The sequence below is a fragment of the Hirundo rustica genome, chromosome 2 (genome assembly GCF_015227805.2).
Source record: "Hirundo rustica isolate bHirRus1 chromosome 2, bHirRus1.pri.v3, whole genome shotgun sequence".
In the NCBI taxonomy this organism is placed as follows: domain Eukaryota; kingdom Metazoa; phylum Chordata; class Aves; order Passeriformes; family Hirundinidae; genus Hirundo; species Hirundo rustica.
The window spans coordinates 94292557-94313034 of NC_053451.1; the positions used below are offsets into that span (position 1 = coordinate 94292557).

Sequence of the window (20478 nt, forward strand, 5' to 3'; positions counted from 1 at the left end):
GACCCTCATCATCGAAACAGCACTGCCAGCCCAAGACGTGGCTGTTGATGGCAGAGAAAATAAGGGGCTTTGCCTTAGGCAGCTGCCACCTCCTGCATTCAGGATTTCTCATAGTTCTTTAAGAGAGCTGCCCCTTCCTGTCAGTTCCATGACTGAATAAAAAAAAAAGTCCTCTCTAAACTACCCAGTAATTCTTCCAGGGTTCAAAGAAATTTTCAATAAAGCAGTCAGATGTGCTAGGAGGGTCCCCAAAATGCTAGTGATTTTTTCAAGGTATCATTATTCTAATTTTCTTATGGAACACCACTCTCACTCAAAGATGACCCCAACTACACACTTATTTAATCAGACATAAATAAGCCATGTCTGTCAGTGTGGATAAACCTAAAATGAAGTTGTTCTAAACGAGGATTGCAATGTATCTTTTTGGGGAATCTCCTAGGCTATTTCTGAAGCAGCCCACAGGTAGGGAGCCTGGTATTTCCAGGATGATGTGGATTCACTTTGCATTCACTAAGTAATGTGGCAGATGAAATCAATACATCAGATTGATGCCTCCTTCCTAGATCACCTGGGCAGTATGCCTGCCTTATCACATTTTTCACATTGTGATCCCAGTGCCTAGATTTGCAGTAGACACATTAAGCAGGATGGGCCAAGTGATTACTCCACCCTGGATTCTTTAGCCTGGAAATCCTGTGTTAATGTAAAAAGTCCTCCTGTTTGAACCAGACAAAACTTTCCAGATGGAATAAAACAGGACACATCTGGGAAAACCTGGATATGAGACAGCCCAGAGCATTGACACATTTTAACTTAGAGCAATAACTTAGGCACCCATGTCAGCAATCTAATTTCACAACAAAACCAATACAAGTAGTACTGCTGTTGTACTGTTGGTTTTATTTTCGCTTTTAAAGAATTATTGCTTCTCCCACTTGTTGACATCCACCATGATATATCCCCTTACAATCTCACAGAAGTGGAGAGAATTATATCTCATGCACTACTTCAACTGTTTCCTTTCTCTATATCTATATATGGTCTCCTGTTAAAATGACAGTTGTGATCTGCTACTTGCTGTTATTTTTGCAAATCTTATTTGAACTTATTCTCTCTCAATTTTCTTTCTTTTATCTGACAGTTATAACCGAATATAACTTGGAAAAAAAAGTAACTTTTGTTACAGGCAGCTTAAAAAATATACTAAGAGGACACCAAAAAAGTAATCAAATGTTACAAAACTACTTAGGGGAAAGTATTCTTTTTGTAAGACAAAAGAAAAAAAAAATCAGCATTAGCAGAAGATACATTGTGTCTGAAGAGAAAAAAAAAAATACCCAAGAACTATATTTCTGATGTAGTATTAGCAGAGACAGAAAGGGAGAAGAAATCTGTAAACTTGGTTGAACTTCAGATAGTTAATACTACTTAATTTTATTTAAGCCATGTGAATTATTAGATCTACAATTCAGAGTAGTTCCAAAATTATTTGAGGCCTTTAACATCACTATCCAATGTAGCCAAAGAATGCTAAAGATAACTGTTCCTGATCCACTCCATTTGGCTGTCTGTCCTGGCACTTCCATTCAGGGACTTCTCTTCCTTAGTCCTTCAAGCCTGCAACCAGCACCCTCTTCTCTTGCCAGAGACACCATTTTTTTTCTCTCCCAGTTCTCTGATATCCTAAACATCCTCCTTCTTTTTCTTCCTCTCATTTCTTTCTCTGCTGAGAAACATCCGTCTCCCTAACAGCCAGCAGCAGCCTGCCAGGCAATACATTCAGCCAAACTCTGAGCTTTGCTCTTCCTCTCTTCTTCTTTCCTGGCCTTTCCTTAGTCTCCCTCCAATTTCTTCCTATGTGCAATTTTTCTCATTCACCACCACTTACGTACAGCAGCTGTAACCCATTGACACATATACGGCTGTCAAAGTCAGCAGCTCTGCCTGTCTCATTACAGGCAGAACCGTGACTTTTAAGACCTGGTCCTACAGACTCTAATAACTCATAGTAGTTTTTTTAATTCAAGCTAATAAAACACTTCATAACATTAGCACATTGATCTGTGTAACAAATAGAAGATTCAGCCTGACAAACAGGATTACAAGACTGCCAGGAACTCTGGCAATTATTCAGGCGCTGTTGCTTCCCGCTGACACCCACTTTGTCACTTTGCAAACATATCTGACCAGAGTGGTCACTGTAAGGAGAAGCCCAACCCTCCTCCCACCTCCAGCTGCCTGCTTCCCAACCCCATGCCAGCCCAGGTTTCTATGAATACAAGTGATGATCTGACTCAGGATAAAGTTAGCTCTCACCCTTCTTCTTTTTTGGGGTAGTGATTAGTACAAACAAGGAATTTTCTAATTCAGTTTACCACACAGCTACAGAAAGACCTGGGCTGGCCAAGGAAGGGAAGCAGCATATGAGTGGAAAATAGGATAAATATTATGGTGGCAGTGCAGCTCAATTATTTCATGGAAACGTGACCAGACTTCCCCATTCACATTCAATGGGGTGTTTAGTCTCTTACACAGCCGCCACCTCAGGAACTACTAAATCTGAGAAATTAAACCTTTAAGCAAACCAATTTACTTTTTCAAGATTCTCTGGGAAAACCAGCATGTGGAGCTTCAAGCAGCCATGATCAGACTGCATCTATTAACCAAGATACCTTCAACACCTCTTCAGTATACCGCTATTTTAATACCACAGCCTGCAGTCTACTGCAACAACACGAAGGAGAATGAATTATTCCATGCTACAGCTAAAACTCATGTATCATGCTATGCTCACTACAACACAACTTCATAAAAGAAGAGTCATAATGCCATTGGTTTATGTCAACTGATCCCAGTGATATCATTCCTGGGCATAAAACATTTGCAGTTATCACCAGCCTGCTTTGCTTTCAGTAGCACATGGTAATTTTATCATCCATTCAGCACTATGCAGCAGAACAATGTTTGTGTCTAAATGAGGCAAAGACAAGCAGCACGTGACGCTTAAGGTTCTTGCTTCTGTCCCTTCCCACAGGGCTGTGGGTTCCCAGCCAGACAGCTCTCGCTCAGGTGTGATGTGGAGAGATCAACCATCCACACAGGCTGATGGGCAAGCACTACCTGCCACCTGCAGCTGGAGAGCAGGGTTATCGTGTGTCACAACACCTGCTGCAAAAGCCCTACTATTTCCCATTCCTTAACACAGTATTTCTCATTGCTTAACACAGCGTGCCATCTCACCACAAAGATGTGGCCTATCATCTACATGGAGTGGAAAGTCATAAAGTTGCAGACAGTGGGATTAAAATATAAGTAGGATAGCTTTTGAAAAAATGTAATCAAGGTCCCACTAGCACATGACCACAGAACCTTAGTCACACTTGTGGCTGACCAATAAATGCAGCCACAAGCCAAGCCGACCAACCTCAGTCTCCTATATTCAGGCCTGATGCAAAATCTATTCCCATTTATGACAATAATTCCATTAAACTCACCAAGATTTGTAACATGCAAATGTTGCATTCTCCTATACATTATCTCTCACATCTTTCACATCCCTGTGACAATGATGCAAGAGTTTAGTAACTTCTGCTCACATCAACAACTCAGGGAGATAGCTGCAACCACCTATATGGAACAAAACACCCATTTTTGGATTTAACAATTTAATTTAAACAACAATTTGTTTATAAACTATGACCAGTAGAAGTAAGCATCACAGTCCTCAGATGAGGTTTGTATGTAACTGAAGACATTTCACCTTGCAGGTTAACTTTACCAAAGTACTCGTTGGTATCTACAGCACTGCATCTTTGGTGTGTTTCTTACAAAAATAAAGAAGTTGTTCGGTTTGTTTCACTATCGCTGTAACAAACTACCCAATTAAAGCAAAATTAACACTGTAGTACTTCAAACAACCTGCCACTTGAAGCATTATGCTTCTCTGCTGAACATCATTTTGTTGAAGGCAGCAATCTGTAAGGCTTGCAGAGATGATTTGTTAGTTGTTTCTTTTAATAGAAAGATAGATAAGCCATCTGGCAAGGAAAACGCAGTTCCTCACGTATTGATACCAAGGAAACTACTTCTTCCTTCTCTTCTCTCCTCTCCTCAGTAAAAGTCAGAAGACGTTTTACTTACAGCGTCTACTTTGACGGCTGACAGCACAACTTCCATCAGGATCAGCAAAAGCCCCGTATCCCTGCAGGGAAAGGTGAATAAGGAAGATATTGTTTTAAGCCAGGGCAAAACAAGCACGTGATAACGCTCCGCAGTTAAAGGTGACAATACGACTTTAAAAAAGTTATTTCCAAAAGCCTACCGAGCGGAATTACTTACTGACAAAGGAAAATACGTGCACTGGGAAGCTGCGAGATGTCCATTTTCGCTCCTTCCCTGGCCGCGGGCTCGGCTCAGGGCTCCCTCCCGCCGGACGGCCACCCCTGCAAGGCAGAGAAGAGCCCGCTCGTAACTCCGCTCCCCCCGCCGGAGGTCTCCGGGCTGGGCGACGCCGCTGCCGGAGCAGGGAGCGGCCCCGCCGGCCGGGCCGGGCTCCGATCCGGGGGGAGAGCGGGCCCGTCGCGCCGCTCCCCGCACACACCGGCGTCCTCCCGGCGCGCAGCCCCCCGCGGGGGCGCGGACCCCGACGGGCCGTGCCGAGCCAAGCCAGCGCCCCCGGCCCTTCCCCGGCCCCTTCCGCCGCCCGCCCCGCTCCGCTCCGCTCCGCTGCGCGCCGCGCTGCCGTACCGTGCCCTCCCGGGCGGCCGCGGCCGTGCGCGGCGAGGAAGCGGCGCTCCGCCCGCGCCCCCCGCGGCCCACCACGCACCCGCGGCGGGGACGAGGAGGCGGAAGAACTGCGGCCAGCGGGGAACGGCAGCGGGCGAGGTTGCGCCCTCCCAGGGTCCCCGCCCGGAGGGGAGGAGAGGGGGGGCTGCCACCGCCCATCGCGTACGGCGAGTCGAGTCCTTCGCCCCCGAGGCATTGCAGGCGCCGCGGCCGCGACGGAGGGAAGAGACGCGCATGTGGGGCCGGCCCCGCGGAGCCCCGCTCTGAGTCGCCGGCGCCCCGCTGCCCAGGGACCGACGGCGCGGTGCGGTGCGCGGCAGCATGCGGCTCTGGCTGGGCTTCGGGCTGCTGCTGAGCGCCGAGCTCAGCGCCGTCTCCGCCGCGGTGAGTACGCGGGGGCGGCTCCTTCGGGCTGCGCGATCGGCTGCACACGCGGGACCCTCTCACGGGGATACGCGGGAACGGGACGGGACGGGACGGGACGGGGAGCAGGCACGGGGCCTCCGCTCTCGGGGCGATGGGGCAGCCAGGTGGGCTTCCCGCGGATGCCCGGCTCCCCGCCGCTCCGCGGGGCCGCCCCGGCTCGCCGGCTCTCCGCGGGTGCGGAGCGGGGCGGCCGGCACCGCGCGGGGATGGCAGCGGGGTCCGGCGGGGACGGGGCCCGCAGCGCTCTCCCACGGCCCGGCACGGAGCGCCGCTGACTGGGGAGGGAATAGAAAGCACGCACCCACCCGGGACTGAAAAGCAGCGAGTTGTGTTTCCACGGTAAAACAAAACAAAACAAAACAAAACAAAAAAACCCCCACCAATATTAATAATACTTTAGAGTTGTCTGCTTGGATTCAAAGTGCTGTGCACGCTGCCTTTGACCCCCGCGGTGGGCAGTAGGCTGGGGACTGGGAAGGATCCTAATGTTGAAGTTGAATTTTGGCATCTTTCCGGGTGGAACTAGATTGTGGCATAGACATGTAAAATCGAAAGCATGCAAGTAGTCTGAAAGTTTTGACAAGGGAGCTAATTTTATCACTGTGATAATAGCTATTAGCTGTCCTTAAGTCTAAAGGACTCTCTTTCCCGGCGCTCCTGAAGTATTTGGGCTGTTCCTTCTGTAGGTCTAAGTAAAGGGCAGTTGACACAATAATTTGAAATAGGTTATCTTTTTGTGTCTCCTTGCTTCCTTGAATTTGGTTAGGTTGACACTGTATTAGTGAAATTCAGGAGTGCAGAAAATTTGTCAGTAGCTGTAGACACATGGCTTTTTGTTATGCTTCCTGCTATAAATGTAAGATCTTGTATTAGCACTTCAATCAACAACGGAGGTATGGGAAAGGGTCATTTTAAGCTTCTCTGCGATTTCAGATGAAATTAAGTCCTATAATGAATTTTGATACCTCTGTGTGACCAATGGGATGGTATGTATGTATTGAATCAACTGAAGTAAGCAATGCACTGAACTTCTGATGTCTTGTCTGTTGCTCCTAGGTTGACAATATCAGGCTTACCATGATTGCAATAAATCACTGTGGTGAATCCTCTTAGCCAGTTCACCCATCACTTGGCATTAAGCTGATTAAACTGTATTCCCTTAAGGTTACAATTAATTTAAATTAATTAGAATATTTTGAATTAAACTATTTGCATTTGAGTTCTGAATTTGGTATATCCAGAGATAAAAATACCTATCTGAGAGATACATTCTCATCTTACGCTGTGAAGTGAAGTCATTGGGTAAACCATGACTGTCAATCAGAGACACAAAACTATGTAGGGATGAGGTGCTCATTAAAAGAAGATACAAACTTTAGTATCAGTCATACAATTTGAGGGCTTCTGTAGAAACTGTGAAGAGGCTCTGTTCTAGAACTGTTCTAGAAGTGTCTGGGATGTGCTGGGTAAATTACTCCATTAAAAACAAGATTTCTTAAAATGTAATCTGAAGCTCCTAATTATATTTGAAGATATTTTCATAATTAACTGTTCTTTGTGTGTTAAGCTGACTGCAGATTTGAAGTTCCTCGTCAGTGCCACCAGAAAACACAAGTATGCACTGGAAGTTGAGCTCCTTGCAGTTTTGTTGCCTTAGATAAACTTTCAGCTGTACATGGGCGGCCTTTCAATCAGTTCAGTTCTGCTGGCATTGTCCCCAGCTCCGCACTGTTGCCTGTCACTAGCAGCCACACAAAGGTGATGGAGATGGCTGTTAGCCTACACCATACCAGGTATGGCTGGTGATCCAGAGGCTGCTCTTTGGAGATTCTTGAGCTGGGCTGATGCCTGTGCATGATTGTGACATAGTGATGTGAAGCGCTCTACGCCTGGGCAGCGCCTCTTCTGCTTTTGCAGAGCTGACCCAGTGCCCGCCTTGTCCTCAGATGAACGTGGTCCCGCTGTTTACAGTTAAAGAGTAGTTGTATTAGTAGAAGTTTGTGTAGTAGGGAAGGTTGCAGCAGTACTTTTTGCAATAGGCTGAATTCAGCAACTACTTTTCTGCAGGAAAAAAAAAAAACAAACCCCACAAAAAAACCACAACCCACCTGTTTTCTTCCTTCCCCAGAGTAGCTTTTATTTATTGGGTAGGGTTGTTATTTATTTATTTATTTATTTATTTACTTACCTACTTATTTATTTATTTACGGTAGTTGTGCAGCCACAGTTTCTTAATTGTACTGTGGCCTTCATCACAGAATTGGGGAGGCTCGTGGGCACCTTGTAGATCATCTAGTCCATCCCCCTGCTCAGAGCAGAGACATCTGCAACAGGCTGCTTAATGGTGTGTCCCACTGAATTTTGAATATGTCTGAGGATGGAGGCTGCTCAACCCCTATAGGCAACCTGTGTCAGTGCTTTGTCACTCTCACAGTAAATGTTTCTTCATATATGCGTCGTGGTGGTTCTAGGCTTGAGACTATCCATGCCTGTGAGCACATACAAGTGTGGCAGAAGCAGCTCATGCTGTGTTGGTGGTGGTGATTCTGCAGTCTGTCAGGGCTGACAGAGTGAAAAATTGTTTTTATCTCTGACATATCTGTCATTTAATGCATACAAGGAGGTTTGGAAGGACTGCTCTTGAGAGAGGCATTTGACATAGCAAAGCCAGCCCTAAGCCAGCTACTGTCATGATCACATGCCTCAGTACAGAAAGAGGGAGCTGCTCCGTTGCAGCTCCCACTGGTTTTAATGTGGCTCTCTGAGGTGCCTCCAGATGTGACACTGGAAGTTTAGCGTTCTTTATTCTGATCAATTATAATGAAAGTAATTAATTATAGCTAATCTGGACTTTTGTGCTGTTCTGTGTTCTTCTCAGGAGATTCCTTTTCAGGTTACAATGAGAGCTGAGTGGAAGAAAGTGCAGTAGATTAAGATGCTTCCAGGTCAGGATAAAAGACTGCTGCTCCATGAGATGGTTACAGGAGAAGCTTGTTTTGGTGGATCTCTGCAGGGGCTCTCATTTCTGACACTTTTCAGGCTGCCATTTCCTTTGGAGAAGGTCTGTTTCCTAGCATTAGTACTGCTTGGTCAGAGTTGAGAGTGTCATGGAAATGCCTGTTTCATGTTTCACCTTCTCCATGTTGCTGCAAGTGCTGGTCCTTGTGCTGCATGCAGCGGGAATGAGATCTTCAGCTGCACTTGAGCCCTGGGTTGAGTCACACAAATGGACTGACTGCCGTGTAAACACTGGTGTAATGGAGGAGCTCTGTGGGTTTAGCATTCTCTCCAAATTCCCAACCAATCTCCCTTTTCTGCTTTTAGTCTTGGAGTAACGGGTGCTGGGACAGAGCTGAGGGCAAGCTCTATGGAGCTAATAGGGAAAGGTGTGCCAAAACAGTGATAAAAGCATGCTTAAATTTTTCCACAAGGGCAGCGCTGATTCCACTAGTGCTGCTTGAGCTGAGAGTGTGATGGCAACTGGAGTTGCACTGGTGGGAGGCCAGGAGGTTCCTGCCCCTGGGTAAGCCCTGTATAAAGAGCGGTGCTGTATGTGGCCAGGCAGAGACAGCTCTGCTGTATTGTCCTCATGCCTTCCTCGCATCACCTCTCCTGTTTTTACGTTGTATTTGGGAGTGCATTCTGAAACACGCAGTTAGAGGACAAAAGCAAAAGGAATATAATTGCTTTCAACTAATCTGACCAATTTTTCTATTAATCTTTTGATTAAAAATGTGGTTTACTGAGATGGAGATGTACAGGGCGCATAAACCAAGAACAGATAAAAAGAATGACCTGGGCTTTTGGCATGGGGTTGAAGAGAAGTCTTATGACTGAGTCTGAATCACTGGTAGCCCTTCACCTGGGTGTGCTTTTACTAATGAAGTAAGGCAGGGTTGGGTAGCTGCCTTCTGCAGCAGGTTGTGTCTAGGACTGCCATGTCTTTGATGCTGAGACACCTATTCCCTGAGGCACCTATTCCCTGAGGCCATCTGACACTCTTGTCCCTGAATGTCCTCAAGCACCTGACAATACCAAGAACACGTTTAATAAACCCTGGCAAGTGTTAATTTTGGAGGGAGATATGGTCAGTCTGGTTCCAAAAATATGGCCAGAAGGGGAGACCCAAATGATTTCTAATGAGGTTTCGTTGCCCCTGCCAGGCTATGGTGGGATGTAGGAGTCTGAAGAAGATAAGTGCAGTGCTCCCTTTTCCTCCTGTTGGAGCAAGGTGTCTTGTCAGGAAGAGGTACAAGATCTGGGGTGGCTGAGGGTGCACTAGAGAGGGTCGTGAGAGCTTGGGCACGAGGGTGGCCTTCCAGCTTGTGGCAAGCAGTGCTTGCTGGGGAAGTGGAGGAGTGGTGGGCATGGGTTCATCTGTCCCAGCAGTGGGGGCTTATTACTCAATATGTATAGACAGAAAAATGCATGGGCACTTCTGGGGACAAGGGGACAGGCCTGGTGACTCCTTGCTCCCAAAGGAATGCCTTTATACCTGTTGTCCTTTCTGCCAACTTCTCCTCTCCCTCTGGCCCCTTCTTCTACAGCATCATGGCATGGGGTGCCAGAGGTGGGAGAGGAGGGCAGGATCTTTTGGTTGCATTCACCAGCTGTGTTGGTGAACGCAATTTCTGAACCTCCCTGTGCGGTCAGTCCTGGCTCATCTCCATGAACTTCGCTCCTGGAGCCAGCTGTTGAGTGTCATCATACGCAAGTGGGTTCACGGACTGTCTTCCCAAGCTGCACAATTTTTGCTTCTGAGTGTTTGTATCAAATGCCTGCGGGACTACTGTCTGCTTGGTGTTTATAATCCTGGAAATCACTAGCTTCTATAATGCCCGAGGTTATGCTGGATGTATATTCTGTCAGTTGCCCTGGTCATGTAGAGCAAGGTAGCACAGCTGCTGCAGGCAGCTAAGACTATTGTTCTAAAATGTCAGAGACCTTCTTTAGGGATAGGCTTAGGAATATTGTTCTTTTTATAGAACTAGACTAAACAAAGGAAGATTCAACAACCTCTACACAAGAATAAATTGACTTACTTCATCAGCGTTTTAAAGTTGCATAGTACACCCTTCCCAGAATTTCCGCTGACTTTCCCCATCAGAAACACTTAACACCTTAACACCTTGCAAGATTTGATCGAGGAGAAGAATTTGGGCATGGGCTATGACCTGAATGGAAGGGCAACCTGTGGCTTTAGTGAGTAGTTGAAGGTGTGAAGTACTGCTGCAATGTAATGATGTTCATGGGAAGATAAATTTTTGATTTCTTTGGGTTGTGGCTGGCTAGAATTATTCTTGGTGATTTAATACATCAGAAAAGTATGTGTCATTAACCCTTCAAGAGTCTTTATATAGCAGTCTTGGACAGTGTGTTAGTAAAATATAGGACGAATTAAAACATTATCAATATGTAATTACTACCATCATGCTGTTGTAATCTGAGGTGAGTTACAGTAAAGAAATAGGTGAATGCATTCTTCATAAAGAGTATAACTCGTGCAAAACACTAGTCCATGTTTACCTTCTGGCATGTACAGTTATAGGATGAAATCTTCCTCTGTCTCTGACATATGCTCTTACAGAAGGAGGAGCTTGAATAAACTTTCTAAATTGGAAAAGGAAAGTACAGTATATACGTTCAAAAGCACTTCAGCTTCTATACTTCTACTATACTCTTTCCAGCTCAGGGCTCACTTTTTACCACTTTGATGTCTCAAAATACCTCAAATATGTATTTTTTAGGAAACTTCTTAACATTGTGTGCTTTCATTATATTTCCAACATGGGCAAAAAAACATTGTAAGCCTTAATGTTACATTAGCTCTTCTTAGCTTAGGTGTTTGTGTGGTGGTGGTGGGAACTACCCCTCTTCACCTCTTGATTTGCCAAGTTACCAAGCATCTGAAAACCTGTACTTATGGCTTCCAATGAGAGTTGTAGTCCTGCTTTTATACCTGTGCTGGGGTATTTCAGTGACATCAGTGCAGTTCTGGTGCAAGGTGCTGAGGCGTGGGTGCAGACAGCAGGTGCCGTGGGACCCGGCAGCTTGGGAATCTGCTTAGATGGAGATGAGTCAGCCTCACAGCCGGCAGAGAAGTTCCCTTTTTTTGGCTTGGCTTGCCTTACAGCCCCATAATAAAAAGGACGTGTCCAAAAATGAAATGAGGGAAGCCAAAGAAGAGCTGGAAAAGGATAGGTTTCCTTCTTCTTGATTTTTTTCTTTATATTACCTTCATATCTAAAAGAATGCTGTTCTCACACATGTTCTGAAATAAATGGCCTAAGATTTTCCACAAATGTACCAACTTAATTTATAGAATGTGTAATTGTGTTTTAGCAAAGTTATTCAGCTACTTTTATGGAACTTCTTGTAAGGGTTTCTTTGTGTGGATTCAAGAGAATCACTAATCATACCCTGTTCCCCTTCCTTTCCTATGCTTTTTTTCTCTCCGTGTGCATCCGCTGCCTTCACCTTTACTGGCTGGCAGACAGCCTCTTTCTCGCAGGGTCTGAGGAAGGGTGTGCTTCTTCAACAGAACAATGTGAAGGACAAAATACAAAGTGCTGTCAAGTGTGTGGAGTAAACAAATTGCAGAGTAATAATTAAGTTTCTTTCATCTTTTTGTGGCTTTCATCTGCTTGTAGCAGTGACAGGGAGACCACATTTTGACATGCAGTTTTTTAAGGTGGCTGAGAGGGAACCAGCAGTTATGAAATAAATCCAGTAGTTAGTTTAATACACTGAGATTGGTAGGAAAAACTAGAATATTTTAATTAAAAATCAAGTGAGTTTGGTCATTTGCATTCAGAAGAGATGTAGTTTTTTATAGAAGACTGAAGCATGGTACAAACTATCCATTATCTTGTCTGTAGATAATGTGTACCTTATTAAAGAACATTTCAAATGCTACAACTGGGAAATAGAAAGTTTTTAGGTGAAGTCTGTCACCTCCATGGAGTTCCCTGCTCAGCTGTTAAACTGGGAGCAGAAGAGATGTGCTGAGTAGCTCCAGTTTGCAAACTGCTTCAGAGATGTGCTTCATCTCTGAACTGAGATAAGATGAAAACCATAAATCAGGCTTAAATGTCGGACTTTCTTGAAAGGTGCCAGAAGTCTGGTGGTGTTCCCTAACATTGCTAGGAAAAACTTGAGGCAAGTAACATTCATCTCCTCTACCCCCTTTAAACACCGGTGTCCAGCCTTGTCTCTGCCCGTGTGTGTCTCAGCTGCTGTGGGATTTATAATCTCTCTGGCTACATGGGAGGTCTGAGGTTTCAACCTTTCTTCTAGTCAAGATGCCCTCTCAATATGTCTTCTGTACATGTGGATTGTTATCTTAACACTGGGGAATAAATGTGGTAGAGCATTTCTAGAACATGTGGTTTGGGTTCTAATTCATCATAGTCTATGATCAATGCCATTTTTACATGAGGATTCTCCCTATAGATAATTCACACTGGAAATTCATAATGAAGTATGTAATCTTTCATGCAAATAATCGCTAACAGTGGAAAATAAATTGCTTTATTGGCTGGTTCTCTTTTACTAGGTGATTTATGGGGTTCTTAGTTTATATACAGAAATCAGAATGAGGAAGGGTTTCTTTTATTTTTTCTCTTTGTCATGACAAATGTTTCAGTTGTAGCTAAGGGATAGAACAAATTAGCCCATTTTCACTGGATAGCTATGTGCTGACTAGATATTATAAGTCTTTTGGTCTTATTAGTCCAGTTGTTTATCTAGTGGAAGAAAAACTTGTTTTCTAGTCTACTGAAGACTTCTGTTGAAATATTTGTTAATCTAAAAACATTGAAACAAATCCTAAGATTGTAATGAAATCCAAATAAGGCTGAAAAATTACACTGGTATGGGCTGATGGGGCTGTAAAGAATTAGAACAAAAGTTTAAAGAGAAATTAGTGCATTAATAGCTTGTATTTATAGTGCACATATTAAGGGAAAAATCAGCTGCATGAGGGTAGATTCAAGTATTCCAGGAATTTTCATATTGTACTTGAAGCTTGTCCCTTTTATGGCAATGGTAAGTCAGTTATCTGCTAGCAGAATATAAAAAGGATGAGTTGTGGCTGCCATAAAGCCAAGATATATGTGCAAGCACTAATTGTGGCCAAAACTCAGTAAACTTTTAGCTGTAAATACACGTGTTTTTAGCAGGTAGAATAGGCAAGGAAGACAAAAGCTACATAGATGCTTGTAATGTAACAGCTTTACTTGAGAAAATGATGATGAACTTTTTATTGATTTTTTTTTTTTTTTTTTAAAAACCTGAAGTGTATTTACTGGGGCCGTATATTTGTTAAAAATAGCTGCTTGTTTTGGAGTCAACATGGACACTTTTAGAGGAAAGCAGGGAATAGCAAGAGGCATAAATGAAAGTGAGAATAAAGTAAAAAGCTTAACATTATCCTAGCAAGTCTGTGTTTTCATCATGTTTGGTTTTAGGTTTTGGTTTTTTGGTTTTGTTTTGTTTTGTTTTTTAATTGCACAGTGATTCTGAGGAGTCAAGGCTGCATGATGCATCTCCAGGGGCCAGAGTAGAAAGCAAGAAAAAGGTCAGGAAAAAAGGAGAGAACTAAGTGCTAGAGCCCTGCACTTAGTTTTGCTTAGCTGGGCAACAGCTGTGGGAGTTGGCTCTTGGTCCTGGCTGCTGCCACCGTTCGTGGGGACCCTCCAGCTGGCAGTCCCGGCCTGGAAGGGGCTGTTCTGTGATCATTACTGGTAGATATCAGCTGGGAGAAGACTTAGACATGGATTCTGGTGCTGTTAATTCTTACGCAATGTAATCCTACTGTCTGTGACTTTCTATTGCTATTTTAAACCTTACTTCCCAGTATGGACCTTGGTGATCCAGCAAATGTTGTACCAGTGCCTAAAGTCATTGGGTTAAATAATGTCTCGGCTCACGGCCTGGAGAGTGCCAAAATAATAGTTCAAATCATGCAGAAAAGTAGATCCATCTTTCTGGGAACATGCCTTTGAAAATGTGCTCTGATTCACACTGGTCAGACAAAGAGTGGATGCTGATTTCTGATGCATTTTCCAGGAATTATGTGCTTGGTTGGGACAGAGCTTGTGATTTTAAATGGACTGGATGTGTCATAAGCATGTAAAAGCTTTGAATGGTAGCCCCTGAGATGTGCAGGCAGGCAGCTGCTAACCTTGTGGTGATTGTAGCTCAGTGCCCTCTGTCCTGCCAGGTGCAGGCTAATTTCCATGAAGTTGCTAATAATTTCAGCTTCCGTTTAATTGATTTTTGGAGTAGTCAAAGAGGCTATGAATGTGGAAAGTTTTTTTTTTTTGGAGTGTCAAGGGGACCAAAGAAGATGATGGTGACTGGACAAAGTTAAAAACCTGCATAGGTCAAAAATTAGAATGATAGTTTTGTGAGAATGTTTCTGTGTGCTGTCATTATAAGAATCACGTTTTTCTTTTAGCACCTTCAAATAAAATCTTTAAAGGAGCAAGCCTAGCAAGTGATTGCCTCATACCTGTTTGTGTTCCCACAGCCTTTGCTGTGTATATTACCTTTGCAAAGGTAAAACGTACGCCTACTGAAAGGTGTTCCTTCTAAATGCCTTCCTTGCATTCAAAAATCCTTTCTCATAGATACCACAGGAGCTGCTGGTGCTAGAATTGATTTGGCAGTGTGAAAACCAGAGGAGAAGGACTGTTTGATCCTCTAGATACACTACTTTGGGTGCTGCCGAGCCTGCAGAAAATGCCACTGCTCAAAACACAAGTAGGATATTATCAAGATTAACTGACCTTGTGTTGAAGCCTGAGATAGCATTTACATGGTCCTTGTGCAGTGGGCACATTATAATTTTGGTCCAGAGTTTGGAAATAAACAATTCTGTGCCCAACTTTAGCTACCCACACAATATAAGACACATCTGTGCATTGACAGACATGCACATCTGGACTTTATTTCAGTGGAGGACTTTTTATATTTGTTCAATGTCAATACATAATTTTTTTTATTTTAATAGTGTCCTGTTGGATATAATTAAATAGAATCAATTTGACTTGCAAAATAGAACAGCATGCAGAATTTAATGCAATGCCAAAACAGTCTGTGTAGTGAGTGTCTTTTGCTGAGCTCAGGTTTATTTTAGCTGGACTGTTATCCTCTACCACATGATTCACAAGCAACTCTTTGTTTTTTGTAAATCCCCATTCAACATCATAGATTGAAGTCGGAACATTTCGTGGCCAAAATGTGAAAAGTTCTGTGTTTCTCTCCCTGGGCCCTCTCAGATGTGTGCCATGATTGGAAGGGTATTGGGCAATTACATGGGATGGGTTTGCACATGGCACAGTGTGTGTCTGTCTTGTCCAAGGGAAATTGTGAAATTGATTGATAATGGGGGGCTGCACTGGTGATTATGTCATGTTGGGTGCTGTTTTGGTTAATACCCCTGATAAATTTTTCTGATAAATATGGTTCAGCTGTCTAGAAAAATGTTTCGTAGTTCTGAATCCAGAGATCCGTAAATCATTTCAAATCAGTCTTGAAAACAGAATGAGATTTTTTGCAAAGTTGCACATATTATTGTATGAGGTACTGCTGAAAATAATTGAATGTTGTGATGTGCTTAAAACATGAGCCTCTTATATGAGTTTTTGTGCCTGAGGACAACTGACGAGTTTCTATTACGTTAGGTAAAATGTAAAACTTTTGTCCAAGACCACTCATTAAAACAGAATTTGTAAGTTTGAGTGTAATCTGTTTCTTGTGACTATTGTTTGTTGTATTTGAAAGTATAAAGTGCCGAATTCCTGTGCTTAGATTTATAGTATTAGATGGATTAGATGCATTTTTTAAATGAGTCACACCACGCTAAAGGCAAAGTTATGATGTACATTCATAATTAACCTATCTCATAGTTGTCGATGATGATGGAGAGTGATTTGTGTGTTTCCCTAAGTACCAATTGTTATCCTGATAGCCCAATATCAAGCGATATAACTGATAGGAATTAGAAATTTGCCTAAATGTTGGTGCTGATGCTTCAATATCTGACTGGCTGCAGGAATTATTTAGTGAACCATTAAGTGTAAAACTGGGTCTGGTTTGGGAGAAGCCATCAGCTTCTCTAGACAGGTTATTTACCTGCCTTTGCTGGGGAAGGTGGAAAAGGGGTGGGACTGTAAAAGAGTCAAGGCACTTTGCATATTATGATGAAGTGCTGAGGTAGCAGCTGGGTGAAGAAAAAATTTCTAAGTGTATTGTCTGAGTAAGGCCAACAGCTACACTCTGCCATTCCCCTGTGCCTTCCTGTTTGTGCTGTGCTCCCTGGGGGACAGAGGGTGCTTCAGCCTGCTCCTTACACCTGCTTTACTGTGGTGTATGGAGAAGATATGCCAGCTTTTCTTTCCTGGATGGTGCTTCCTACACATTAAGCCTTGCAGATAATCAACACAATTTGCCTTTTACCTGCTGTCAGCACCTGCATTTGAAGCTGCTGAGCTTGGATGTGTAGGAACAGCAGAACCCACTGCCCATCATCCCACAGGAGGGGCAGAGGAGTGCATATCTGCTGGTGGGCTGTACATCCCAAGTCAGACCCTTCATCTCTTCCAGTGAGCTCAAGGATGTCCAGTGAGAGTCCATCATTGTCTGTCCTGCTGGGACTGGAGAGGCTTGCCCTCCAACAGAGCCTGAAGCTGCTCCATCCTTTCCTGAAGTTGCCTTTGAAGCTGAACTCTCCAGCAGACTGAAGTAGGGAGCCACAGCAATGCCAGTTACATCCCCTTCAAAACCTACAGGCCATGAGAAAAGGGAGGGAATAAGCTGTAAAAAAGCCAGAAAGTGCCTGTAAGATCTATGTGTCTTCTCTTGTTCTTAAGGTTTTTCAACAATTTATTTATGGTATGAGAAATTACTTTTGTCACTGAGGAATTATTACATGCAGAGAAGTAGGTCAGTGGTCTTGATCAGCAGAGTGAAAATGAATTTCATCAGCTTGGTTGTCTGAGGGGGATTTTATCTGGACAGGCCTACAGATAGAAAATAGAGGCTGGTCAGATGTTCCGTGCCTCTTTTCCTCCCTTATAACCAGCCTTGCCCTGTTCCCCAAACTGAAAGTCCAAAATGTCATGTCTGTAATCACTTCATTTTTCCGTGCTTGTTTCATTGTTGGGGCTTAGTGATGATGAGCCTATCATCACTTTCTAAAAACTCAGTCAATTAAAATATAGCACATGAAAATATATTCTATTATCTAATGTTAGGAAGCCGTTAAAAGCTTCTGGATGTGTTGACAGGTGAGAAACTACTTAGGTGTTGTGATCAAGGTAAATTACCCAGGGAAAAGTGTCTCCTCAGGGTCTCGGATGAATCATCAAAGTGATTTTTTTTTTTTTTTTTTTTTTTTAAGACATTAACAAAGAGGCATCCTCTAGAATGTTATCAGTAGAGTACAAGACTACCTTTTCTGAATAGTTTGGCTTAATTTTTCGCACTATTAAGTGAACATTTCAAGCTAGCTTCAAAGGTGGTGGATGTATTTCTTAGTACCCTAAAGTTTTTCTCCTTGTTGTAACTCTTAACACTGCCAGGGAAATGGATTACTTAGTGCTCTTTTAATCCAGAAGTGATTGCGGAAAAGAGAAGGTTGTAAGGTTGACTGAAACCCCAAATTTTTGTAGTTGTGCCCAGCAGGTTTATTATTTCTATTTTTAAGACAGATGGTACAGATCACAGCATTTAAAATCCGTGTGAAATGCAGGAATACATGTGGGCTTTTTTTTTTTGTGGAGGGAAAGAAAAAAAAATCCAATAGGAATAAAAAAACATATTATGTATTTTTGTCTTAGATTAGGCAGTAAAGTAATTGCTAGGGTAATGAAAGTGTATTACCACTGCACTTACATTTATCAGATTTTTTTTCTGGAATTATAAATAGTTTGAATAAACAACTTCATTTTGGAACGTGCAGTATCAGCCAAACACAATTCCTGTACACTGCAACCTGTACTATTCTCATTCCTCTGCAAAGTATGTTGTTGTGTATTGACATATTTGTTTCCCAACTAAGATTTTTATCCTTATTTTTATTACAGAGTGCAGTACCTATGCACATACCTGTTTCTGGAATCTTGGTTTCTGGTCAGAAGTTACTGATGCTAATACTGAATCTTTTTCAGCATTTTCTTTTTCCTCTGTTCTAGACATATGTCATTGGTGCCTACTCACAGAAGTATGTGCTAGTAGACCCCCGGCAGTATTACATGTAATATTCAAAAGCATTTTATCATTCATTCATGTAAACATATCTAGCATGGCTCACTCATTATAGGACTAGGAAATGCATTATGCATAATGGTGATAAAACTTTGTTTTGATAAGCAGTTATCTTTTGCAGATACTATTTTTTCTTTTCTCCTCATTCCATTTTATTTTTCTTCAAAAAAAGTGTGATACCCTTCTGCCCACTCTCCCAACACCTTTAAAACCTGTGACGAGCTCTCACATCTAACTGAGGACCATGGATCTTGATAGGTAATCAGAGAAGAATAAGAGTTCTGTTGAATGTCTTCTCCTTTGCCAATAAAATTGTCAGAGCCTGTATTCTTATTCAGTGGTAAAAATAGAATGGTGGGGTTTTTTCCTGTTCTTTCAGGTTAAATCACAAATTTTCTCACTGTGCAGTCTAAGGTTTTATTTTCCATTTCACTTTGTTCACTGACATGTTCATCAGACCTTTTTAGATACGAAGATACATTGCATCCTGTCCAAAAGTGGAGTGTGTTCCAGAAGTAGGTCTCCAGTGGTGCCTCTAGACACACACCATGTGCCACAAACCCCTCGAGGGCTCTCATTTTTTACCGGAAGGTTCCAGCACAATCGTTGTGTCTCCAGCGGTTCCCCTCCCGCTGCACATCCGCCAGCTCTCTCCGCTGCAGGCAGCATTGCAAACAGGTTCGGGTCCCGCAGCCTGGAGGGATGAGTCTGGCGTATTTGTGAGGGGCTTGGCCTGGTACCAGCTTGGTACCATCCCTTCCCTTTCCCCCTTTCCCTCTGGTGCATGGAAGGAACTCTCCCCCCTGAGCAGCTCCAGCCGGCTGCCGGGATACCCTGTCTGAGCATGGATCTCTAGCTCCAGAACGCTGTTCAGCTGCTTATCTCATTCCTGTCCGAGGAGGAGGTGAGCTTGGAGCTCATCTGGTGGGCTCAGGGAGATGTTGCAGGCTGTGGATGAGCGTGGCTGAGTTCACGTGTGGGAGCAGAAACCCAGTCCCTATTTTGCCACAGGCTGCTTTGGCAGCCCTAAGGCAGTATTTTTAGCTTCCCTGTGTGACCCTTTCCTAAAAGTAAAGTAAGGAGAGCAAAACCTCCTGATATTCAAAGTAAAATAGAAGTAAGTTGTGTGATACTCTGTGACGGGGATTGTACAAAGCTTGAAAGTGTGTAATAAAAATGAATTTGATGGAGATTGAAGAATAATGTCTCAGTATCATCAGCTTCAGGAATAAAAGGAGTTCACACACTCGAAAGTTGGCAGCGCGCTGGCCCTCATGACCTAACATGTAACTCTGGGTTGCCAAGCTTTTTCCTGTGTTGGCCCTTGCTGCTCTCATTTTAGGTGTTTCTGCAGTAACCACAGAGACAAAAACTTTAAATACAGAGGCTAAATATCAGAGTGGGAAAAAAGACAAATGATCGAGGGGAATTTTGTGATGGGTTCACAATAGTGTACCAGATTAACTTGGGATTTCCATCCTGTGAGTTTGGCTGTTTCTCTGATCCTCTTGGAGCGCAAAACAATTACAGTATATTTAAAAGCATATTTTCTAAATTGTTTCTGCTTAGGACCCCAAGATAAAAAAATCTTGGTTTTTCTACCAGAACAGGAAAGTATTCACAGAATTATTTAAATGAGTAAAGGTAGAGGAGGAAAATAAAAATAGTAAGACGGAATAGCTTAAAATCTGCATATCTTATGATGCCTGCCAGTTTTATGAGGTAAAAACAGCCAAGATCTCCATAAAAATTTATATTAGTGATTAAAATTAGTCCTTTGGAAATGGAAATTTTAACTTTTTAGGTTTTTTTCCAGTTTAACATGAAATTCCTGTCCAGTGAAAGCAGGGGAAATGAAGTAAATGAATAAAGGAGAGGCTTGCCAAGCAATGATAAGCTTTGAATTGTTGTAAATAACTGTAAAAAGTTCGGTGTCGTTATAGAAGAGTATGTTACCTGCTCCTCTTCCTTCACTGCTAATTGAAATTAGAG

The 20478-nt window shown here is 43.1% G+C and overlaps 2 protein-coding genes across 2 annotated transcripts in view; one reads left to right on the top strand and one right to left on the bottom strand.

Moving 5' to 3' along the window:
• The window catches only part of COL4A2 (collagen type IV alpha 2 chain), a 143543-nt gene extending 138775 nt beyond the window's left edge, over positions 1–4768 (bottom strand). The window contains exons 1-3 of the mRNA XM_040088976.1: positions 4750–4768; positions 4342–4445; positions 4144–4204 (exon numbers count right to left, since the gene is read on the bottom strand). Of these exons, the coding sequence (XP_039944910.1) occupies positions 4144–4204; positions 4342–4385 (105 nt within the window). The 5' untranslated portion in view covers positions 4386–4445; positions 4750–4768. The remainder of the gene's footprint in view (positions 1–4143; positions 4205–4341; positions 4446–4749) is intronic.
• Positions 4769–5035: 267 nt separating this feature from the next.
• The window catches only part of COL4A1 (collagen type IV alpha 1 chain), a 120452-nt gene continuing 105009 nt past the window's right edge, over positions 5036–20478 (top strand). Inside the window, exon 1 of the mRNA XM_058419188.1 lies at positions 5036–5172. Coding sequence (XP_058275171.1) covers positions 5110–5172 — 63 coding nt within the window. The 5' untranslated portion in view covers positions 5036–5109. The remainder of the gene's footprint in view (positions 5173–20478) is intronic.